The sequence below is a fragment of the Vidua chalybeata genome, chromosome 9, assembly GCF_026979565.1.
Source record: "Vidua chalybeata isolate OUT-0048 chromosome 9, bVidCha1 merged haplotype, whole genome shotgun sequence".
NCBI lineage: Eukaryota > Metazoa > Chordata > Aves > Passeriformes > Viduidae > Vidua > Vidua chalybeata.
In genome coordinates, this window is record NC_071538.1 from 7,088,774 (window position 1) to 7,113,699 (window position 24,926).

At 52.1% G+C, this 24,926-nt stretch overlaps 1 protein-coding gene across 5 annotated transcripts; it reads left to right on the forward strand.

Moving 5' to 3' along the window:
- The first annotated feature begins 1,197 nt into the window (after positions 1-1,197).
- On the forward strand, positions 1,198-24,926 carry KANK4 (KN motif and ankyrin repeat domains 4). Of its 5 annotated transcripts, none has more exons than XM_053950804.1 (10): positions 1,198-1,253; positions 12,190-12,268; positions 13,598-15,382; positions 16,333-16,444; positions 17,725-17,943; positions 18,456-18,543; positions 18,905-19,124; positions 20,488-20,630; positions 22,395-22,595; positions 23,535-24,926. In XM_053950804.1, exons 2-10 carry the CDS (start codon positions 12,253-12,255, stop codon positions 23,622-23,624), a joined length of 2,874 nt encoding a protein of 957 aa, XP_053806779.1. In that variant the 5' UTR covers positions 1,198-1,253; positions 12,190-12,252; the 3' UTR covers positions 23,625-24,926. The 5 variants fall into 5 exon arrangements, with proteins under 5 accessions (XP_053806779.1, XP_053806778.1, XP_053806783.1 ...); XM_053950803.1 differs by lacking the exon at positions 1,198-1,253 and adding an exon at positions 9,171-9,293; XM_053950808.1 differs by lacking the exon at positions 1,198-1,253 and adding an exon at positions 9,171-9,293 and having other exon boundaries at positions 18,908-19,124.

Sequence of the window (24,926 nt, forward strand, 5' to 3'; positions counted from 1 at the left end):
CTGCACATCAAAGTTGGTTTGTTGATCAGGATCGAGAGAAGAAAATAATGCCAGAATCACCCCCCACCTCCACCAGCAAAAAAAAGCCCCCAGTACCACGATTCCTCTTTTTAGGCACATCCAGAATACCCCGAGCAGCAGAGGTGGGGGCTGTCCTGGGAAGCCTGAAGGATCCCACACTTCCCCTTTAGTTCTCTGATTTGTTGTTAGACTCCTCAGGAAATGTGTTCCTCTCGCTCAGCACCTGAGCCCCTCACATGGAAATGAGGGCAGGCTCAGTCACTCCTGTCCCCGGGCAGAGCCCCAGTCACTCCTGAACTGGGTAATGGGATATTTTATTCCTCCCTGTTTACCAGGGAGCCTGGGCACTGCCAGGAGGGCTCTGGAATTACTGGGTGGTTGGGCAGCAGCCAGAGCCCAACCCTCAGATCTCCCCCTGTCAGGTTCCCAGTCAGAGTTTAAAGGTCTTTGGGTTCTTCTGGAAGGAAGGGGGGATCCCAGTGGGCCACATCCATCCCCACTGGATGCTGAGCTCCTGGCCCAGATGGAGATCATGTGCTGCCCCAGCATCCCTGGAGCTGCTGCTCTCCCACGCTCTGGAACAGCTGGAGCAGGGCTGGGATTTGCCCCTGTGCCTCAAAGACAAGGAAAATCAAAGCTTTACTTAGTGTTGAAGGAATTATTTGGCATCACTAAACTGATTTCTGCCTGTCCCCACTTGGTGCAGCTGGATGAGCACATGGGATTGGGCACATGGGGAGGCTCAAAGCCTAAAACCCAAATTGCCTTTTCTTTGCATTTTTCCATGTGATTGCATTGAGGAAGAAGGGCCCGAAGTGAACCGGGCGGGGCTGAAAGGCCGAGCCAGAGAACAGCTGGTGCAAAAACAGCTCGACTTCTGCATCCCGAGCTCATCCCCGCAGATTTCCCTTCCTTCCCACCGCTCTTGATCCGCATCTGTGCAAACAGGATGAGCTACAAAAGTATAAACAAAGCGTTCAACAGAATTCAGCGGGCACGAGGGAAAGTTAAAAAAAAAAAACAAAAAAAAAGCCAACATCCCAAAAAGCAGCGTCCCGGCCTCCCACAGCAGCCGCTCCTCCCGGCTCCCGCTGTCCCGCCTGCAGCCCATTCGGGCCGCCCCCGGCCCCGCTGCCCGGGGGAGGGCACCGGGTCCCGCCCCGCCCCCGGGTCCGCCTCGGGTCCCTCCCGGAGGAGGCAGCGGGATCGCCGCGCTGGCTCTGCCCGGGCAGGTACGGCCGCGCCGGGCGCGGGATGCTCGGGCACCCGGGGCGCTTTGGTTCGGGGAGCGGGTCTGGGGCTGCTCGGGGGCACTGCGGGGAGCGCTGGAGGATGCTCGGGGGTGCCTCGCGCCTGGGGTGCGCTGCGGGATGTTCAGAGGGATGTTTTGGAAGCGCTCAGGGGTGCCCCGGGGTGCTCAGGGAGTGTGTGGGAGCGCTTTGGAGGGTGCTCCGAGGGTGCTCTTGGGTCTGCTCCAAGGGTGCTCCGGGAGTGCTCAGGGGGTGCTCAGGGGGTGCTCCAAGGATGCTCAGGGGTGCTCAGGGGGTGCTCCAAGGATGCTCAGGGGGTGCTCCAAGGATGCTCAGGGGTGCTCAGGGGGTGCTCCAAGGATGCTCAGGGGGTGCTCCAAGGATGCTCAGGGGGCGCTCCAAGGATGCTCAGGGGTGCTCAGGGCTCTTGGCGCCTGGCGTGGCTGCCCGGGACCAGCATCAGCCGTGGCTCACTCGGGACGGGAGCGGTTCCAGAGCACCCCTGGCTCCGGGATGGGGGCACTGAGCGTGGCTGGGCAGCTGGAAGAGCGCACGAAAGCTCCGAGCCCCGGTGGGACCCCCAGAGGTCACCGTGTGAGGGCTGGGAAGGGCCCCCAGGCCCTGGGCATTGCAGTGGAAGTCCCCAGAGCTGTGTTTAGCCTCAATGCCGAACCATAAAACCCTGCCTAGCCTTGAAGATGTGGCTCAGCCAAGCCCCAGCCCAGCCTCCAGGCTGAGCGTGGTCTCCCCCCGCTGCCCGCAGCCTCTCCCCATTTCCTTGCCGGCGTTCCAGCCGCCCGGACGGAGCAGCTCCTGGCACCGTAACTCATTTCTGGCTCCGGCCGGGGCTGTGCTCGGCTTCCCTGTGTCCCGCAGGGACAGGGAGGGAGCGGAGGGACGGGCAGCGCCTCTCCCTCGCAGGCAGCATCGCCTTTCCGCGGCCGTGCGCGCTGCCAGGGCATTTCTGAGCAGCCCAGCTCTGCCGGGACCAGGCGTGCCCCGGGCAGCTTTCCTCAGCTCCCAGTGGCCAGCTGGGGACTCCAGCAGGCCTGCGAGCTCGGGCTGTGCTCCGCCAGAAATCAGGGACAGGGAGCGCTGAGCTCGCTGGAGAAGAGGCCGGGTGGCCCATGAGGAGGTCGCTGGAGGCACAGCGTGGGTTGGATAATGTCAGCTTGGAAGTTCACGTGAGTTCGGGATGGAGGAAGTCGTGCTCTGGATGCTCTGGGTGCGATGTTCGCCGTGCAGTGGTGGGAGTGGGTCTGGGCTCTTCAGGGATATCTCATTTTCCTGACAGCTCTGCGATGTGACACCAGCAGGAAGGGCTTCCCTTGTCCAGAGCCACCCCAGATATTAAATATTTTAGCTGTGTTGCCCAAATGAAATTGGTGAACGCCCAAAAACATTGCTCATGTAGGGCAAGGGTAGCAACCACAGCAATGTGACAAAAATCAGCATTTGCCTTTGGACGTGTTTTGCAGTCTTCCAGGTGGTTTGTGTTTGATTTTGGATGGGCTAAATGGAAAAGCTGATCTCTTAAATGATACCTGAGATGGCAAAGGAGGAGGGGAAACCTGTTACCTCACATTAATCATTGGTTATTTGTCACTTTGGTTGTAATGTTTAAAAAATAAATGTATCTGCTGAAATGACAGTCAGCCTGATGAGCAGGGACCTGGCTGGGGAATCTGTGGTTGAGGAGGGATCAGTGAATGGATTCATTAAAACAGCCCTGGAGCTGGAAGATGAGATGTCAGGGAACTTGTTGCTGCTGTGGGCTCTGTCAGACTCCTGGTGCAGTTTCCTGGGAGTAGGAGAACCATGGTCACATCCTGCTCCTCTCCAGAAATCCTGTGTGAGGAAGCTTTTATCCCCCGGGTATCATCCCCTCATGCAATGCTGGGTCTGTCCCATTCCCACGTATTTCTTTGCCACCCAGCAGGAATATGACATTGCTTCCCATCAAAGAACCTCTGGCATGGGAACCTTTTGGGAGGGAGAGGTTTGCTCTCAAAGCATTCCTTGAATCAGGAGTGGTGTTGAGATCATGGGACATGGTGCTGGATGAACACAGGCTCATTCACGAGCTCAGTGCCAATTCAGGTCCCTCCCTTGGTGGTTTTACAGCTGCCAAATATTTTTAAAGTCGCATTTTCATCACTGCGTGTTGCAGCCCAGTTCATCAAATCTTGGGTCTTTTTAAGGAAGCTTTGGGAACAGCCACAGGGATGAGCGTGGCCCCATTGATGAGGGAAAAAAAAAGTCAATATGGAAAGTTATTGTATTTTCCATTTGTTGCCCCACTTGACAGGGGTTATGTGATTCTGCCTGGCTCCAGAGCAGTGGGATGCAGATTTTGGTCAATAAAACCCTGACCCCAATGCCAGGGGTGTGAAGGAGCCTGTGGCTTGGGGCAGAATTCCTCACAGTGACAATGCCAGGGGAGAGCAGTGGGGAGGAACAGACTGCATGGAGCTCCTGCTTCAACACTGTTTATTTTAAACCTCAGTGGAAATCTTCTTTCAGGTAGAACCCATTCCAGGGTTTAAACAGCACTTGAAAAAGAAGGTGGTGTCATTATTAAGAAAATGCGCTGCCCAGATGGACAATTTGATGGAGCCAGAAATGTGAAATATGGTGAAAAACCTACCCAGACACAGAGGTCTCCATCTTCAAAGTGAGAATATCTTAAATTCATCTCTTCAGCTGGTTCCTCTGCCCATCAGGGTTGAATGTGGTGTAAGTGAGAAAGCTGAAACTACACCAGCAATAAATGGCTGAGGCTTGGTCAAAAACCTGGAGGAAAATCCCCATTTCCTAAATGGGTGAGAGGTGGGAAATGCTGCTCCAGGGCTCCCAGCTCCCGTTATCCACACAGAAATCACCAGCAGAGGAGGAAGGCGGCACATCCTCCCTCTCTGCAGTCCCAGTCAATGAGGAGAGTGGTTTCAGGTGGCCTGAAAAAGAAATGTTCCTGTGTGAGGAGGTTTCTAAACTTGTCAGGAGTGTGATCAATCCGAGTCTTGTTGGCTCGGGTGAGAAATCAATGTGAAATGGCTCCATGTCTCCATGGGGGATTGCGGTGGTTGCCCAGGGAGGAGGAGAGAAATGCAGACAATAGGGTTTTCCTAAAAGCACCTAAAATTTCCCACTTTGACCACGGGGGAGTTATTCAGTATCAGTGGCAGCAGAGCTTGACTTGTTCCAAGGTCAAGGAGGTAGAAACCAGCAGCTTGGAAGAGACCAGAAGCCATAGCAGGGCTTCCCTGTTTCCCCTCAAAACTTGTGGGATTGAGGCAAAGGGAGTAAACATTAGAAACGAGGCACCTCAGATTTTTGTCTGCCTTCTGACTGTGGAGCACTTTTGTTTCAGGGCTTTGGGTGCTTTTTTTTTTTTTTTTTGTGGTCACCTGGCTCTGGGAAAGAAGACTTTAGGGAAAACACCACAGTTTTCAAGGCACGGGATAAAATCACGAGAATGGACCAAGGCTTTTGTGAGTCTGTGGCTGGAATGAGCTGAAGGTCAGTCAGAAAAGAGGTTATCAGAGGAGGGGGTGAATGTGATCGTTTTCCCCTCCTGGTAAGCCAGAAAAGAGGGAGAGAGTTTGGATATCTGATACCTCCAGGTCTGACCCGTCTCTAATGGAAATGCTGGCAGGAAGCTCATAACATTTATTAGACAGCAACGAGCAGCTTTAATAAAATCAGAACCCGCACAGCTTTAGTACAGACATTGGGAAGGAAAGGGGCCTGAAATGGCTGTTTAAGTACCAAGGGTTGCACACCCAGGGGTTGCTGAAAGAGATCCTCTCCTTTATTGAGTGGTGCTGGGTTCATTATTCAGCTTCCTTCAAACCCCGGGGAGGCCCCACACGCCTCCAGGATGTTTTCCATGCGCACAGCCCCCAGCTCCAGCCCCATCCGCTCCTCCTCCGCTGCTTTTTTTGCAGAGGGGGTGGGAGGCCAGCCTGGACCTCTCCATCATCAGCCACGAGCTGATGGGTTGCAGAGAGAGCTCATCCCTCTCCAGCACTCCCAAATTGCTTCCAGCTCCCAGCTCTGCTCTGGAGATGCTCCGGGCAGGCGGCAGCCGATGGAGTTTCCTCGTGGGGTGCGATAAGGTCCCATTGTCATCAGCCATGTGCTGAAACCATCCACTGGCCCCAGGATGAAGTAACAGGTAACATAAGTTCCTGTAAGTAACAGGTTTTGCATCCTAAATCCAGTCCTGCTCTGCCTCAGCATGTGCCGTGGGTGATACCAGCTCAGGGAAGCCTGCCCAGCACGTGTGGTGTGGCTGCAGGCTGGGATGGATCCAGCTTGGAAACTTTTCCTCCTGGGTGCTGTTGGGTTTGTAGCAGTGGCTCAGGCATTGTCTGGTCTCCCCACTTTAATTTTGGGCCTGCTCAGCTGCCTTCTGCCCCCTCAAACTGCCGTTCCAAGGGATGCTGTGGGGCACAGGGCCACTGGCAGTGGTGATTTTGTGATGCCAGACACAGGTGGGAAGGTGGCTGGTGGGCTCCCGGGATTCAGATTCCCACCCAGCAGCAACCCTGTTTGCTCTCACTTTGGGAAACCTCATGACAGCTCCTTGCAGTGCGAACCAGGACTTTAAACTGCTTTTATTTAACTAGGTATTTATTTAATCCCACAAAGTTTTCAAACCTCTTTTTTTTTTTTTTTTTTTCCTCCTGGAGGGAAACTCCTTCCCGTGGCTGTGCCAGCGGGCAGCGGATCACAGCGGAGATCCCACCCGTGTGCATGTCCCCAGCAGACTGGAAGTGGCTTATTTTTCTTCCTTTGCAGTGAAAACAGAATTGAAAAATCCCTACAACAAATATTCCCCGAGAGGCCATTTTTATTCCTGGTATGTCCATTTGCAGCCATGGCTCAGGCGGGGTTGTTGCGCAATCCAGACCGCCTGGATGGAGCAGGTTTGGGTGTAACCCTTTGGGTGCCGAGGGCCAGCTCTGTCTGTGGGTCACCCTGAGGTGATCCTGCCTCTCTGCTCAGCCCTGTGAGGCACATCTGCAGTGCTGTGTCCAGCTCCGGGCTCCTCAGGACAAGAGGGACATGGAGCTCCTGGAGTGGAGGCTGTGGAGATGAGGAAGGGCCTGGAGCATCCCCGTGCCCAGGAAAGGCTCAGAGAGTTGGGCCTGGTCAGTCTCAAGAAGAGAAGACTGAGAAGGGACCCCATCCATGGGTATAAGTATCCAAAGGGAGGTGTCAGATGGACAAGGATGGACCAGGCTCTGCTCAGTGGTGCCCAGCAATGGGACAGAAGGAATGGGCAGAAACTGATGCCCAGGAATTTCCCCCTGAATGTGAGGCAGAACTTCTTCCCTGGGCAGATTGTCCAGAGAGGCTGTGGAGTCTCCCTCACTGGGGATATTCCAGACCTGTCTGGACACACTCCTGAGTCGGGTGCTCTGGGATGGCCCTGCTGGAGCAGGGAGGTGGCCCTGGGTGATCTCAGTTGTCCCTTCCAACCTGAATAGACCCGTGGTGGAGAGGAGAGGGGGTGAAGCCCAAACCTGCCATCCCACGGGGATTCTTTGTGGGCAGGGGAAGGCAGCAGCCCTGCCGGCATCCAGGGAGGCAGCAGTGGTGGCCAGGAGGGGTGGATGGGATGGCTCTTGAGCCACTTCAGGGCCGTCTGGTTCCTCTCATCCATGGGAGCAGCCGGCAGAGCAGAACGCCCCCGGCAGCTGCGGTGCCTGATGTGAAGCAGCAGCAGTTTCAGGCCATGACCTCAGTTCTCATGCTTGGGGGACAATCTTGGTGAACCCCTTCCCCACTTCCCACCCTGCAGCAGTCCCCTTGGGCAGAGCTATCAGAGGCTGGATGTAAATCCATCAAGCACCAGCCCATAATTAATTAATTTGCGTGTTTTGACTCCTTTCCCTTCGTAGCTCCCGATTAAAAGCTTATTTAAGGGGTCACAGACTTCTTCAGTTCCAGAGGGATTAAATGTGGGAACAACTGTAGGTCGTATGTGGGTAATTGCAATGAGGAAATGCTCCAAATTAAATCTTCCTGCTAGGTCTGTCCAGTGGGAAAACCAAACAATTCTTTCAGAACGACTTTAAAATCAGCACCATATAGAAATACGTGTGTTTTTCCCGTCGCGCTGCTTTGCCTGAAGAGCAACAAACAGCAGAACGTGCTCAGAAAAGACGCACGAGCGTAACTAAAGCAGAGGAATTCAGCAGAAAAAGAGCCAGCGTGCCCGGGAGTTGGTTTTGAACCTCAGGCTCAGTAATTGCTTGTGAAAGCAGAAAGCCATGGACACCGAGTCGCGGCCCCGCGCGGTGTGGGACGGAGCCGCGTGGGAAAGGCGGCGTTTGGGACAGGCAGTGTTTGGGAAAGGCGGCATTTAACCGGCTGCTGAAATGATTTTTCATCCCTCGGGTAGGAAGTTTAACCCATCCGTGCCTCGGGGAGGGCTGGCAAAAGGACAAACACTGCTGGTTCTCTGTGCGTCCAGATACTCTGCTTCCTGCAAAGGCAAAACTTGTCTGCTTTTCTTCAAAGTTAATGTGTTAAAGCCCCGTTTGGGGGTTGCAGGCGGCTGGAGCAGCGCCAGCAGCTCTGCTCTCACACAGCGACAAGATGTGGTTTTCCTCCCTAGCTTGAGATTCGGGTTGTGCTGCTCGCTCAGCCATGGGAAAGGTGCTGGCACTGCTCTGTGATGGGAGTCCCTGGTGAGAGCCCCCAGCAGAGCCCCCAGGTCCCAGGGGATGTCTCCACTTCCCAGGATTTTCTTTCCCAGCCCTGGAAGAGTTTTGCAGCCCTGAATCCCTCGGCCTTTGCAAGCATGAGGTTGTTGCAAGTTCAGTGCGGAGACTGAGGGATTTGTCCCTGCTGCCAGCCTGGAGGGGCAGCAATCCAGGATGCCCGAGGGGAATGCCAATGCAGGAGCTCAGGACGGGCTTGGGATGGGCACTCTGCCCATCACGGAGCCACATGCCACGAGTACCCTGCCCAAAATCACAGAATCCCCGACTGGTTTGGGTTACGAGGGATCTTAAAGTCCTTAAATCTCGTTCCACCCCTTGCCATGGGCAGGTTTACCTTCCACTATCCCGGGGTGATCCAAGCCCCCTCCAGCCTGGCCGTGGCCACTTCCAGGGATCCAGGGGCAGCCAGAGCTTCTCCGGGCAGCCTGTTCCACGTGTCTGCTCTGCCAGCTGACCCCTGCCTTGCCTGCTGCCAGCTGGAAGCTCGGATGGATAACCCCAGAGCCAAGGGCTGGAGAGTTTGATACGGAGAGTGCCGCTGTCCCCCCCGGGGACACCGGGACACCCCTGCCCGTGCCGCCCATCCCGTCCGGCATCTCCCGGGGCTGCGGATGGATGGGCACGGCGAGAGGGGCCGGAGCTGCGGGGACGAGGGGCTGTGCCTGCTCCACACGTGGGAACGCGGCTCCGCCGGGAGGATTTAGGGACGCTGAGCCCTTCTGCAGCTTCCCCCAGGCTGCCTCCTGCGAGTGGCGGCAGCCGGCTGCGTTTCCTCGGGAGAGGCGCTCGTGGAATTGCTAATGCTCCAGCCCGGAGGTGCAGCATGCGGAGGGCTGCAGCTGCAGCATCAGGTACAGCAGCAACGCCGTTAATTATTGACTCTCTCTTCAATTATCAGCCCTGATAAGGGAGCACCCCCCTCGACAGCCCAGGCAGCGCTTGGTGCTCTGTGTTTTCCGGGAAAAATAACTATTCCGTGGAAAAGTAACTCGTTTTATGCACCGGGACTGAACTGTCCTCGCAAAGGTCATCCGAGAGCCGTGGGCTGCTCTGTTGGAAAATCAATCCCTCTTTTGTGCTTCTCGGTTTAAACTTGTATTTGCTTTCTGAGCAAGGTCACAGCTCAGCTGACCAACTTTGTAACTGCTGGAACAGGCTGGGGTCCAGCCACGCCGCGTTCGCTGCTCCGAACCCTTCGCTGCCGGCTCTGGCATGGGAGAAGATGCTTTGGAGGGAGGCAAGAGCTGCTGCTCCCCGGGGGGTTTGTAGGTGCCAGCGTGAGCAGGTAACCTGACAAAACGCTTTGCTAACCAGTTTTTCCTTTCACCACGAAGTGCTGGAGCTGCTGCTGCAGTGCAGGAGAACAGACAGGCAGAGCTCACATCATGTTGTGTTACAGCTAACAAGGCTGTGCTAACGTGCTGGTGGATTATCTTGTTATTCATAGGCTCGGGGTTAACTGTTTCCCAGTTAAAATTACTAGCAAGACGCGCTGGGAGAATGGATTTTGTGGGTATTTGTGGTATGTCGTTGAGTTAATTTGTTATTTAAATGTTTTGGGGAGTCATGGTGCTCTCCTTTCTGCTGGCTGGGGTGGATGGGGGAGCTGCTCACATTGCCTGGCAAGTGGGGTGGAGTGAAAGAGGGGTTAAATGTGAGTGTAAAGAGCCAGTGCTTGAGTCCAGGCTGGTTAAAAAGACAGCACATTGTCCCTGCAAACGGGCTGCCCCCGGGAATAAAACCACTTCGCTCTGTGCTGTTGCGTTCTCACATATTTGGCTTCTCCGTTTTCATTTTTGTATGTATTTATTCCTGCCTTGAGAAAAACAGCCTAATTCCAATCTGGATTAATCCTCCCCATGGCCTCTCTGTGTAGCAAAGGTAAGAATCAGCGATGCATGGGGAGAAAAAGAAATGTTCAATTTTATTTAACAGAGAAAACTCAGCAAATGTAGAACCTGGCAGAGGGTCAGGCTAACAGGTTTTAGCAGGATGGAGATGCACCTAAAACTGTTACCCTGCCTCAGATTATGGGCTGGACCCTGCGTGTAGGGGTCTGCTACTTCTGGCAGATGATTTCATATTTTAATCTCATTTTTCTTAGGGACAGGCATGGGAGAGCAGCTGTGGGGTCCAAAGAGGCACATTTTTGGCTCTGAGCCATCTTCTCCATGCCTGAGCTGCCCCGGAGGGGACAGGAGAACATCAGCAAGCTGGTTGGGTACATTCAGCATCCTTTTACAAGGCGATTTTGAAGCAGATTGGTCAAAGGAGAGTAGTCGTAGTATCAATTTGGGCTGCAGAGTTGGGACCTGGCCAGCTCATAAATGATCCAAATGTAATTATCTAGATATTAAAAACCATCCTGTGCACTGGCTTTCCCCCCTCCTTTCTGAATAAATGACCTAGAAGAGTGGAGTGTAGCTGGTCAGGCTGGAATTGGCCGCAGTCAGAAAATTAAGGGAAAGAAACAACATTTGAGAAAGAGGTTGGTGTTTGTTTTGGCACGTGCTGTTCACTGGCAGGAGGAGACAGAAGGAGTTGTCCTTTGTAGAAGGAGTGTGGTTAACTGGAGAGCACTTCAGGAGCTTTCCAGGAGCTCACAAGGTGCTGGGTGGGCATCAACGTGACCCTCTGTGACCCTGCTGGAGCTTTGGAGAGCTTTGATGTTCTCCTTGGGCTGGGACCTTCCTGACTTCCCATCGAGGCTCTACATTGACCATAAACATGCCCACGTGATTGACAACTGATTGTTTCTTCAAAAGGTTTTGATCTTTCTAAGTATTTGTTATAGACTGTTAGAATGGCTTGGGTTGGAAGGGACCTTGAAGATCATCTCATTCCATGAAATGCAACCTTCCACCATCCCAGGTTGCTCAGAGCCCTGTCCAAGCTGGCCTTGGACACTTCCAGGGATGTGGCAATGTCCTATGGTAACAATACAGCAGGATTTGACTTAATTTTTTAGCTGGTCTTTGGTAAAGGTCAGCTGGAGCCCCTTCGTGGGGAGCTCTGGAACTGTGGTCAAGTGCTAAAGCCGTCGCTGAGGCAAAGCTCTGCACGCAGAAAATGAGTTCAGGCTCAAAACGAGTGTTTTGGTCCATGAGATGGGTGTGAGCTGGGGCTGGCTCAGCACAGGCTCGGTCCTGCCCTGAGAATGTTGCATAGCTCAGGGATGCACTGGAGGAGCAGGGATGGACTTCCAAGCAGCTGTGGGGCCGTCTCTGGCCAGGAACCAAACTAGATACTGTAAGGACAATCATAAACAACCTACTGTTCAGGAAACTCCCACGTCATCCTCTGTAGCAGAAATTAAAACCAGACCTTCTCACTTGGAGCGTTGTTGTCCTTCTGACACAAGCCAGGGAGCCTCCTACTGTGATGTCCCAACTGCCTCAACCTCCTTCACCCTTCCCTGCCTCCTCCCTGTGCCTTTCTAAAGAATATGGAGGTGAGAAGTTTCACCCAGGACCATTCTTGGTTGTTCCCAGCCTTAATTTCTCATGCTCCAGGAGAGTCTCATCCATGTCCACGTGATGGGAAGGAGCTGGAGGGTAACACAGCCCAGAAATGATGTGAAGATCTCAGTGTTGACTGTGGTAGATCTCCACCTGAAGCTGTTCCCTGAGCTGAAAGCAATTTGTCTGTGGTTCAGTGCAATTTGGTGAAGGTTCTTTTTAACAGTAGGGACGTGCTCTGAAGTAATGGCTGTCATTTGAACGAGATTCAACATAAATTTTGAATCTTTGCTTGCTATGGATTAAAAAAAAAAAAAAAAAAGGCAAACCAGTCATTTCTGTGTGTAGTTTATGCCCCTGTTGTCAGGGAGGTTTTATCATGTTGGATATCTCCAGCTCACAGGAGTCAGTGGAGAGTCCCTGTGCCATCGATCTCAAGTCATCCCAAATGTCTGTCTGTCCTCACTGGCAGTCAAACCCTCTGTAGTGCAGGGGATGTTTTACAAGGACCAGCTCCCTGGGCTGTGTCACAAGTTGTTGTCTCTGGAAAAGGAGCTGTTGATTTTAGCAGCTTCAAAGCCCTTGGACACCACTGGGCTGCAGAAGATGGGAAGTGGGAGGGGGATGGCCTTGGAAGGCTTGTAAGGCTTTAAGGAGAGATGAAGTTCACATGGCTGAGTGTGTTATTTTATTAAATTAGAAGTATCCATTTCTTTTTTCAAGGGTGAAGCGACTCCTCAGACCTTGTCAGAAGATGCTTAAGTGACAGCCCAGTTAGACCCCACCATGGAGAAGACAGAAGGTATGGAGCCTGCAGGATGTTTTTTTTGTTCATTTATTCCTTTAAAAAAAAAAAAAAAAAAAAAAAACCCAACCAAGCCCTGGAGTAATTTCCTTGCCAGAAATGCTGTAAATAACCTGTTCTGTAGATGTGGGGCCAAGAGGTGAAAAATGCATCATTTGTTATTATGCAGATTTCTTAAAAACCACAGCAAAGCAGGTCCCAGCTCTAGATCAGCACATATTTGTCCCCCCATGCTCTGTGACAGATCCCTGCTCCCACCCTCCAGCTGTGCTCCTGTGCCCTGGGATGACCCCAGTGGTGTCTTCCCTCTGTCCTTCCTCTGACTTCCACGTGCTGCTTCCCACCCAGGCAGCACCTCAGCATCTCAGTGATGCTCTGTGATGAGCAGCACCAAAACCTGTTCCAAATTGTCCTGGTCCTCTCCAGCTGCTGCACCAGGGTGGAGACAAAGGGGTCAGCCACCGGCCCCGGTGCCTCCTCCTCACTGAGCCCAACTTGTTTGCTCGGAGGTGCAGAGCAGCCCAAACCACTGCAATTTCAGGGACTTGCTGCATAGAGGAAAGTGCAGAAACTCAACTGTTAACCCTCAAGGTGGAAATCTGGGGGCTGTGAATGTTTGCAGGCTGGAGATGGCTGTGTTAAAGTGGGAGACTCTGGTGGAGAGCTGTTGTTTGCCTGTGCTGGCTGGGTGGGCAAACACAGTGACACCCATTTAGTGGTGATTTACCTCAATTAGGAGCTGTGCTGGGAGCTGAGCCGGTCACCTTGGGATGCGTGTTCTGCATGGCTGCGGCTCTGAGCAGCAGCCTCTGCCCAGATCCGTCATTTTCAAGGAATAATTTGTGACCTGGTGGTTGCAGGTGAAGCAAGGCAATGATTTTCCTGCTCGGTGTGCACTGTTTATGCCACTGAAAAGTTCAAACCAGACCAAAAGCCTTGAAAAATGTCATTGTCGTAGATTGATCCCACATTCTATTACTGAGCTGGATTTATTATGTACCAGGCAGCTCTCTGTACCTACACAGACACATAGCTCTGCCTGCAAAACCTGCTGTTTGCTTAATTGCCAATTAGAGCCATGATTTCAGGAAATTTTTGGCTTCCTCAGTGCAACAATTACCTGATGCACCTCTGGAAAACCAGATCAGAGCTTGGTGCGTGTCACTGTGTCTCTGCACAGCTTCACCACGAGCCTCCACGATAATGAGCTGCAGCCCCTGCCTGCCCAAAACTGAGATGAAAAGAGAAAAAACATCTCCCCCTGCTCTGATTTTTTTTTTTTTCCAAAATTCAATAATTTCTTCTTTTTCTGGGGGGTTGTTTCAGCAGATGGCCAGCCACCCAAACCCGACGGGGACAGGGAGCAGCCCCGCAGCCTCCCCTACTCCCTGGAGACACCCTACGGCTTCCACTTGGACCTGGACTTCCTGAAGTACGTGGACGACATCGAGAAAGGCAACACCATCAGGAGGGTCCACATCCACCGCAGAGCCAAGCAGCCCAAATTCAGCACCCTGCCCCGAAACTTCAGCCTGCCCGAGAACGGCTCCCGCGGCTGCTCCACCGCCGCTCCCAGCAAGAGCTGGACCTCGACCTGCTCCTTCCCGCAGCGAAAGGCTTCCCTCGGGGAGGAGCCCCCCCGGGCCCTGCTGCCGGCCGAGGCGGCGGCCGAGGAGCCGAGCTACCGGCGGAGAGCGCTGCTGGCGGAGACGCGGCGGCAGGCGGAGCTGGGCTGGCCGCAGGATGCGCTGCGGGCGCGGCCGCAGCTGCTGCGAGCCTCCAGCATGCCCGAGGCGCTGCCCCCCGGCCAGAGCCCCCCGGCGGGACCCTCGCCCCTCCGGACCCCTCCGCAGCGCTGCCACGGCCAGGCCGGCTCCGAAAGCGCCTCCCGCCCCAGCTCGGACAGCGGCGCCTTAACCCCGCCGCGGGAGATGGGCTCGGAGCGGGACGGCTCCGGAGGGCATCCCGGCGGGGTTCTGCCGGGGCTGGGCCCCGTGCAGCCCCCCTGGCAGAACCAGCAGCTGCAGGTGGTGATGGAGAGCGGGGGCGAGGAGGGCGATGCCGCCGATGGCTCCGACGTGGCCAGGGGTGAAGCAGCGGCACCGGCTGCCCTCCGGCTGGCGGAGGAGAACATGAACCCTGCGGAAAGGGGGCTAAGTGTGAGCGAGATGGATGCGAATGTGCTGAAGGAAGGTGAGGAGAGGCGTGTCCAGGCTGGAGGGGACAAGGAGAGCGGTGTTCCCCAGGCCCCTGACCAGGGAGAGCCCGGTGGCGTCACGGCGCTGAAGCAGCAGATTGCTGACCTGGAGGAGCAGCTGGCCAAGAAGAAAGAGGAGCTCGAGCAGGTCAGGGCAGTGCTGGAGCAGCAGGATCATGAGATCCAGGAGAAGGAGAAAAGCATTAAGCTGCTGGCCAGCTCCAAAGCTCAGCTGGAAGAGCAGCTGTGGCAGGAGAAGGCCAAAGAGGCAGAGCAGCGGAGGCGCCTCGATGCTGCGGTGAACACCGAGCTCTCCCAGGTGACGGGGCTCAGGCAGGCCCAGGACAAAGGCATCAACGTCAATATCCCACTCTCCACCAGATCCATCGGCTGCGGCGCCCACAGGGCAGAGAACATCAGCGCACGGGCCGTGGAGCTGTGCAGAGAGCAGGGACTGGCGGCTGCTGGAGCAGAGGGACGTTCTGGTGAGGCCAGCGTGGAGGCTGGACTTCCCGCTCCGTGCTTCACCCAGCTGCAGATCCACGAGCAGCCCGGCGACGACAACCAGAACCACCAGAACTCCCTTGGCCCAAATGCAGCCGAAAGCACGGCAGGCTTTGGAGAAGATCAACCTCGGGAAGGGCTGCAAGAGGAAGGTGCCCCCGGCCACGAGGACCTCCCAGCCGTTGACCCCATTGGCCAATATGTAAAAAAGATCCAGGAGCTCCTGCAGGAGCAGTGGCTGTGCTTGGAGCACGGGTACCCCGAGCTGGCCAGCGCTATCAAGCAGCCGGCCTCCAAGCTCAGCTCCATCCAGAACCAATTAGTTAATTCCCTAAACTCCCTGCTCTCTGCCTACTCCTCGCAAGGGCCCGTGGATAAGGAGAATTCCAACACGCACTATCAACAGTTGGGTAAATAATATTGGCACAGGCTTCCATGTGTCCAGGCCAAATCTTTTCCCATTTATTCCAGCGTGGAGCAGGGGGGATGTGGTGGAATAGTTGTTGTCAGTCAGATCAGGAATAGTCTCGACAAAGCATGATGAGAAAGGCAAATCTGTGCACATCACAAGTTATGGATCTGACATGGTAAAAAGCAAACAAAATGATGTAGGAGCTCATAAAGCAGTGGCTCATTTATATGCAGGATCAGCTTCCACAAGCTGCCACACTGGTGGCTGCTTCCATCAAATAAACATTCTTTTTATTCAGATTGGACATCTCAGTTTGCAAGAATATGAGGCTGGTGCTCATCTGGGGTAAATCAGTGTGGAGTTCTCCAGAACCCAAACCAGTCAAGCTAACAGCAACCAGGCTGGGAAAAGACCTGTCCCCACTCACAGACCTTCATCTAAAATAATTTTAGCTTATATGAAGATGGGAATCCAATGCCTGTTCTCTGGGGGAGGGAGGGAAGGAACTTGCAAATAGATAAGTGACTTATTCCTTGATATATAGACACTATTCAAAGTCCAGTGGAAAAACTCATCCATGTAGTATTATAGCAGATTTATATAGGAATCTTCCAATGCATCACTACTGGGGGAAAAAAAACCCCAAAACCAAAGGAGTATTACAAAAGTAAAATCTACTTACATTCATAAGACAAATACATAATTCCCAGTCACTTCCTTTATATTCCCAGTCACCCTGGAGATGTTTGAGACCTGTATTAAAGGTGGCAGGGCAGGTTCAGGTTGTGGCCAGCTGCATCTGTAGTTTTGCAAGATATCAAAAGACTCTCATAAGATGAAGTAAGATGCTTACTGTTATGATTTGTAGCTTGTTGCTAGAGGTTGGGAATAATTATTGCTAATTATGGCGCATCTGCTTAATTAATCTATTATTTTGTATTTTGGTAGAAAACTCTCCAACCACAAGTCTTAAATCCATCATGAAAAAGAAAGGTTATGGTTTCCATGCAGGAGGCAATGGGACCAAAAAGAATCTCCAGTTTGTTGGGGTAAATGGTGGGTAAGCATCCGTTCAGAAGATAAAAACTGCCTTTTAACGTGGAATGTCCTCTGTATCGCTGGAGAAGTCATTCCTTCTCCCCCTCTCTTCCCCTCCTGATTAAAAGGCCAGTTGAAATAGAGCCTCTTTTCTCCCTTCTTTAATCCAGCACTGATAACCCGTGAGTAACCCCGCTGAGGAAGGGTGGTGGAGTGTTCAGAGCAGCAGGGACATGCTGGGGACTGACCCTCTCTGCACACCCTTCTCCTGGGGCTTCATCCAAAATCCAGCTGGGGAAGGTGGGAATATTCCATGGGAAGATTCCCTGGGAAGATTCCCACTGACCTTGGTGGGCTTTGGGGGAGGCCAGCACTGCCTGGGTAGGCACGCTGCCACTAACCTGCCCCCATGCTCCAGCAAAGCCAACAGCACTTGGTTCAGGGCCTGGGAAAAGGCTTTTGGTGTAAATAAGGAATTACCTTGGGGTGAAGGAGACTTCAGGTTGTGCTCCCCATTCCAGGTGTGTCCAATATCCAACACTCCTTGGCCTGTGAGCTAAGCAGAGGCAGCACCTCGTGCTGAGGTGGCATGAAGAGTGCAGGACACATGTCACTGTCCCTGGGCTGGCAGACAGCTATGTGTGCCAGTCTGGGTGCTGCTTTCTGCTCACACCCTGCTCCTCTGACTTCCCAGCTGCTGGGTTCTGCCAAGTGGGTACAACTTGTAGGGACTGGAGGAGTCTTGGTTGCCTTGAGGAAAGTTCTGGGGTCCGCCAGAGTGAACGTTCTGTTTTGTGGAAGACATTATTAATATTAATGCTTTTAGACAACCAGAGGAGAGATCTCTGTCAGGGCTGCTGGTGGATTCAGCCCAAAAGACTTCAGCCCAAAAGACTCCAGCCCAAAAGCTGTGCAAACACAGCTTTTGTCTCGTGCTCCTCGAGGCTGCTGATGCCGCCAGTCCCTCCTTGCCACAGGGGCCGTGCTGCTGTCACCCTGCCACCGTGCCAGCAGCTCCCAGCAGGGAGGCAGCTCTCAGCCCCTGCCCGGGCTGTGTGTGATGGACATCCCTCCAAACCCTGAAGTAACCTTGCCTGCTGCTCATTAACTGCTTCTGTCACACTCCTGCTGCTTAAGGAGCCAAACAAAGACTAACCCCGACTTCGGCTGCGGCTCAGACTTTTTAACTCGCTGCTTGTCACCCTGGGCTTCACCCCAGGCCCATTGGGGTCAATGAGCCTTGGTCAGGCCCCGTGGCTGCGGCTGGGGAAGGAGGGAGTAACCTGTGGTGTCCTCAAATAGCTACGAGACGACGTCAAGCGAAGAAGACACCAGCTGTGAGGACAGCGCGTCCGACGGCGACACCGAGACCGAGGCCGAGGGCAGAGCCGGGGACGTGGAGCCCGAGCAGCCTGGAAGGGAAAGCAGAGAGCCTTCCTCAGGGGAGAAGTGCGAGGAGGAGGATGATGAGCAGGAGGCATCAGCAGGAGCAGCACCCTGCTCTCAGCACGAGGCTCACAGGTAACCAGGACACCGGGTGGTGACCGCGCTGCAGGGCTGGGTCGGGGCTTCTTCTGGTGGAACAGCAGTGGTGACCTCTGCAGGCAAGGGAAAAGGCTTTAAAGGGCTAAATATTTTCTGAGTTATTACAGAACCTAATGGGGATTGATTCAGGCCCGACACTCGACACTGAGTCATGTCTGGTGAGTTAGCTCATTTCTCCCCTCTCATGGAAAGTTTTTTTGGTGAAGTTCTTTGCAGGTTCAGGAATAAGATTTTTTTCCCCCCCAAACTTAAGGATTTTTGTAATAGATGAAGTTGACCGCACAAATCTGTGACTCTGGGCTTAAACCTCTGCTTAAGTGCTTAGCTTTGTACCTAAAATGTGTATCAAGTCAATGGGACAACTTGTGTCCAATAATTTAAACACTTAAATGTGTTGAACATATTCCAGCCTAATCTGCCTGTGTTCTCCTACTTGGTTCCTGCAAGTCCTGTCCCATGGTGGATTTACAAAAGTCTTTTCCCTTTAGATGCAAACCCTCCGAAGATTTCCTTGCTGCCTGCCAGCTCCTCAGTGAACACCTCCCAGAAATCAGGAGCAGAAGCAACAAGCATCTGGTACAGATATTTCCCAGTCCCGTTTCAGACACGGTTCATGCTCTCTGTTCACTTTAATGGATGAGATTATCCTTGTGGCACATTGCAGGCTGTGCTCTGGACAGCTTCGTGAGGAGAGGGGGGTGAGGTGACATCTGAGTCAGTTTTACAGCAGCCAAGAAGAAAGGAAGGGGGGGGGGGGGAAAGAAAGATGAAGGCTTTGTCTGGTTACTCATCCAAGTTACCACAGGAAATTCCTTTCCCCCTCAAGCTGTAGCAGCAATCACAAACCCACAAGCTGAGCGCTGGCTGGGCGGTGCCAGAGCACGCGGGGCCAGGAGCTGGGGCAGGGACACTCACGGTGACACCTTGGTGTTCGCAGCAGCACGCCCTCGGCTCCATCTCCCGGGAGTGGTTCCACGTGTCCAGCCACAAGTCTTCCAGGCCGGAGGTGGTGGCTGCGTACCTGGAGGCGCTGAGGGACATCCAGCCCCAGCTCCTGGAGACCGTGGTGAACCTGCCCGACAGGAATGGCAACACGGCTCTCCACTACAGCGTGTCCCACTCCAACTTCCAGGTTGCAAAGCTCCTGCTGGACACGGGTAGGAGCGGCCGCTCTGCTCAGCCGGGGCTTCTCTTGGGCAGGGGGTGGCAGTGGCTCCTGCCAAGGGGCCCTGGTCCCATGAGGGATGGCTGCACAGGGAGCAGGGGGATGTGGACAGTCCCAGACGTGACAAACGCTGGAAGCAGGCCCAGGGTCCTCCCAGGGAGCTCAGTCAGGAGCTAAAGGAGGTGGGACAGAGGTGGGGCTGAGGACCAACAGCCACCTACCTGCAAGGGCCCCATCCAGGAGACAAACGTGGAGGCAAGGTCCATCCAGGAGAAAAACCAGGGGCCCAAGATCCATCCAAAATTCAAGGATAGGGTTGAGGTCCATCCAGGAGACCTGGCTGACCTCAAGACCAGCATCCTCCCCCATAGCTCAGCTCTGGGCCTGTGGATGTAGTTGGGGGTCTCAGCTGAGGCTCCTCAGGGACATGAAGGCTCGTTAGTGCCCTCACACATCTCGAGGGCTTTGCAGCCTGGCTTTGGGGATGGCTCAGGGTTGCTGTATCCAAAGGGATGTCCCTCATGGCCCCAATCCAGGTGGGATGGGGTAGCTCCCCAGCTTCTTGCAGCAGCAGTCAAAGCCACATCATGGCTTGGGGCAGGAGGATCAGACCCCTGGGAGCATAAGAAACCTCCCAGCACTGCAAAAAAACTCCCATGTTAAACTATTGAACTTTCAGCTTGTGTTGCAATGAAAGAACAAAAATCTCAGCTGAGCCTGTTACAGGGCAAAAATGTGCTCGTGCTCCAAGAGAATAGAGGCCCTTTGGCCTTTTTTCATGGGCTGGACAATCCATGAAATGTTTGGGAAATGGCAGATTATCATACACATCTATAACCCGATTGTTGCCGCAGAGGCGCAGGGAGGGAAGGGTTTGAGGCAGCTGGTTCCTCAGGGCGAGGCTGGACTCCAGCCCTCACCCTCAGACACGGCTCATTCCTCGTGGAGGAGCTGGAAATGGGCTCTTTGAAGTGAAAAATGAGTGAAACGAGGCCAGGATGTTTTCCAAGCCCGTTGGGTGATGGGCGTCTCTCTGCTGCTCCCTTGCCACGGGAGCCAAAGCAAACAGCCCACAGCTCCAACCAGCATGTGCTTGAGGCATTAATTATCCCCCTTTAATTTCTACTTGTTGTGGTCTTCAAAGTTAATTGACTTGACCTCAACAGTTGTAATTAACTGTAGCTCCAGGGGCTTGCTCACGAGCCTGGATATTCAAAACAGATAAATCCCCGCCCTGTATCATTATGGAATAACTCCTTTTCCTGGGAATATAAGATGCCACACGTTGTATGACTCCCTCTTTCCTTTCTGTTCCCTCTGGGTGATCCACCACGGGCTGGATCCATCCCCTGCAGGCGTGTGCTGCCTGGACCTGCAGAACCGTGCTGGCTACACGGCCGTGATGCTCACGCCGCTGGCGGCCCCCGAAACCCGCCAGGACATGGAGGTGGTGATGAGGCTGCTGAAGGAGGGGGATGTCAACCTGAGAGCTGCCCAGGTGTGTGGCAGGGAACAGCTGGGGGAGTAATCTGGGTTCCTTACCTTCCGTGGCAGCGCCAGGCTGAGGCTTGGCAGCAGGTGTGGGGTGGGAGTTGCTGCTTCCCAGAAGTTCCAGAAGAAACCTCGGCTGAGTTGCAGCCTGGCCACCCAGCAGCTCCCTGGGAAGGGGTGTGTGACAGCTGGGGCAAATGGAGAAACTAAAAAAAAAGGCTGAAAATTTTGCAAACAAGTTTTTCTGAGGCAAAAATCAGAAGTGGCGCCGGGGAGGAGCAGCGAGGGGTGAACCCCAGGGCGTGGGAGCCCCAGGTTTGCTGGTGAGCTTCATCGGAGTCACACATTTTGGTTTAGGGATGAGAGTGCCCTCACCCATCTCTGCTCCCAAACTGCTGTAAAAGCTGGTCCAGATCTGAATAAGGAGGATTTGGGGAACCCACATTTGGGGGCAGCTGGGCAGTTTGGCCAGGCTGCTGCAAGGACCTTGCACGGGTGAACAGGGGTCTCTCCAACACCTGCTGAGGAGCCCCAGAGTGATTTGATAATAACATGCAATGTTAATATGATTTATTATCGTGTATGTGCCATGCAATAATAATATGCCATGTTGTTGTGATACGTGGTTATGGGATGTGGATTAGTGGTGGGCTTGGCAGTGCTGGGATAATGGTTGGACTCGGTGATCTTAGAGAGCTTTGCCAGTCTAAATTATTCAATTATTCTATACATGCAACAACAACAATAACCATTATTATTATCATCATCATTATCATTATTATCATTATTATTTTGTATTAATGATAATTATATAGAAAATAATAAATGTCATTATATTATTAAAATTATTATCTAATAGATATATTATCCAATAAATATATTACATATATTATATTAATTATATTATATTATATTAATTATATTATATTATATTATATTATACAAGTATTAATTCTAACTATAATTATATATAATATATTATATATATATATAGTATATAATATATATACTATATTGTATAATTATTGTAGTTAAAATTATTACATATAATACATAATAATATATATACAATATATATAATAATTATATTATTATAATTATTATATATGTAATTATAGATTAATTGTTATTGTTGTTATACTATTATTATAAATATTATTATATAATGTTACTTAATATAATAATAATAATGATAACTATGATAATATTATTATAGTAATATATATTATATAAATAATATATAATATGATAATATAACAACAACAACAACAACAATAATAATACAACAATACAATAGTAGTAACAATAACAATAACAATAATAATATAACATTATATTATATTATATTATATTATATTATATTTAATATAATTATATTAAATTATATAATTTAATATAATTATAATATATAATTATATAATATAATTATAACATATAATTATATAATATAATTATATATTATAATATAATTATATTATAATTAATATTATATATAATATATAACATTATATATAATAATTATATATTATATAATAATATATAATAATATAATAATATAATATTATTATATAATAATATATAATAATACCTAACAATTAACATAATAATAATAATAATAATAATAATAATAATAATAATAATAATAATAATAATAATAATAATTATTATTATTATTATTATTATTATTACCACCAGCCCTGACAGTCTGAGCGGGCAGGGCTGTGTGAGGAGGTGGCCAGGGGGTGCTCAGCCTGTCGCCGTGGCCCTGCAGGGCGGCCAGACCGCGCTGATGCTGGGGGTGAGCCACGACAGGGACGACATGGTGCGGGCCCTGCTGGCCTGCCAGGCCGACGTCAACCTGCAGGACGAGGAGGGCACCACGGCGCTGATGGTGGCCTGTCGCCAGGGCAACGCCGACATCGTCAGGCTGCTGCTGGCCCAGCCCGGCTGCCTGGTCACGCTGACCGACAAGGTGAGGCTCCGCAAGCCCTGCGCCAGGGGGGAAGGCTCAGGAGCGGCCGCTCTGCTCAGCCGGGGCTTCTCTTGGGCAGGGGGTGGCAGTGGCTCCTGCCAAGGGGCCGTGAGGGATGGCTGCACAGGGAGCAGGGGGACGCGGACAGTCCCAGACGTGACAGACGCTGGAAGGAGGCCCAGGGTCCTCCCAGGGAGCTCAGTCAGGAGGTGGGACAGAGCTGGGGCTGAGGACCAACAGCCTGCAAGGGCCCCATCCAGGAGGCAAACGTGGAGGCAAGCTCCATCCAGGGGAAAACCAGGAGCCCAAGATCCATCCAAAGTACAAGGATAGGGCTGAGGTCCATCCAGGAGACCTGGCTCAAGACCAGCATCTCGTGTTCCAGGCAGCAATCCCCCAGGGGTGGGTTTGAAGTGAAGAAGTGAGATTTCAGTCCGTTTTCTGATCAGGGCATCGCTTTTAGGAGGGTACCCCAGTTTTGGTGCTGCTGTGCCATGGATGGGGTGGCTGTGACAGCCATAGGCTGGGCAGGAGCATTGGTATAACCCTAAAAATACCCAGATGAAATCCTGGGCATGTGCAATCAGCAGAGCTTCAGCTCCAAGGACTTATCAACAATCAACTCCTCCCTGAGAACAGAGCCTCTCCATGGGGATGTTTGGGATGGAGATGGGTGGAAATTCCTCCTGCTGAGCCACAGGGCTGCGTTTGGAATTATGGAACTGTTTTCTAATTAAACTACAATTTTATCTGAGACATGCAGGAGGGCACCGGGGCCGGGCAGAGGCACAGCTGGGCTGCGTTTGGTGTGGCTGAGGCCCAAAGGGGGGGTTTGGGATGGTGACTCACTGCAAGGCGGGGAGGATTGGAGGGAGGGAAGGTTTGGTGACGGAGCAGGGATTCATTCTGGCCGTGCTGTCTCACCTCTGTGTCCTGCAGGGCGGGAACTCGGCGCTGTCGCTGGCCCACGGGGACGTCGCCGCGCTCCTGCGAGCCCACATCGAGCTCAGCCCGTCCCTCCCGGTGTGAGCCCGGCACGGGGAGCTGGGAGCCACCACTCGTCCCGGAGGTCACAGGGCAGGAACCTCCCTGCACCATCTGAATAATGCTCCCTGTGCCTCATTCTCCTCATTCATCCCACTCGCAGCCCTGATCTGCGCCCAGTGCCACAAACAACTCCAGACTCTCCTGTCCGCTCCTCCCGGGGGAGATTTGGCAGGTGAGCACCCAAAACGAATGAGAAAAGCACATTAGAGCAGCAATACTTAGTCTTTTGTAACCTGAGGTTATGGGTGTCCTTTTAGTCGACTGCTTAACTGTATCTCATTTAACTTGTAAGTTTGTGTCCTAATATTTATTATCAGCTCTTCTCTAAGTAGCGGCAGGCAGCGATTACTCAGTGTATGTAACAACAAACACAAGCTGGATGGATTATGGAAAGCATAAAATCCTATTTATGTTTGCTTATGCGGGTCTGATGTAAGAATTAAAAATTAATGCTCTAGGAAAATATTTGAGTATGCCAGACCCAAACACGCAGACATTGTTTTGCCTGGATTTGGAATTACCATATGGCTGTTATTTTTCCCTAATTAAGTTTGAGCTAACGGGGAAGTGCAGCCCATTGACAGGCTCTGCATCATGGTGGGGTGGGGCAGGGCATTCCAAGCACTGGAAGATCCCAGCAGATTCCCATCCCAGGGTGTGGTAACGTTGTCCAAGAGCTCCGTGGAGTGGCTTTGCTGGCAGATGCCTTTTGGAGCAGCGTTTGCTCCTTGCATTGCCTCTGCTCAATTTTAATATTCCCAAACTCCTCCTGTAAAGCCAAGCCGTGATTTAGGTGCTGGAATTGGGTCTCCCCCAGAATCACCTCAAGTCAGGGTTTTTTCTTCAATCCCTCTGCTTCTGACAGAGAGGGAGGCAGGGCTCAGGCCCCACTTTGCCAAGCATCCTTGTTCTGCTGCATCAGGACCCAGTGGATGCTCTCCCTTGGCTTTGGTGGAACAAACCCAGATCTCCCTGATTAGCTAATTACTCCTTTTTTTGTAAGCAGAAGTAAATTCTGGACCACTCTGATTGTTGTTCAGTCAGTTCACATCCTGACAAAATGTCTCTTGAGCTGCCTTGTGCCCCCATCCTTGCAGGGAGGGGAGAACAGCCCTGACCTCTGTTTTCCATGGAAAATCTGCCATCTGCTCAATTTTCTTTCCTTTCTTCACATTTTCAGTCCAGAGCATTCACTATCTCAAACTTCTATCTGCCTTTATTATTTTTTTTAATCTATAACCCAAAATGCCTCCTTTATGTACAAATAAAATACATTAAACCTTT

Excerpts from the sequence above, each read along its gene's own strand:
- KANK4 (XM_053950804.1), top strand. Across the intron at positions 19,125-20,487 it reads AAAGCTCCTGCTGGACACGG|GCGTGTGCTGCCTGGACCTG; the intron begins GTAGGAGCGGCC and ends CATCCCCTGCAG. Across the intron at positions 22,596-23,534 it reads TGGTCACGCTGACCGACAAG|GGCGGGAACTCGGCGCTGTC; the intron begins GTGAGGCTCCGC and ends TGTGTCCTGCAG.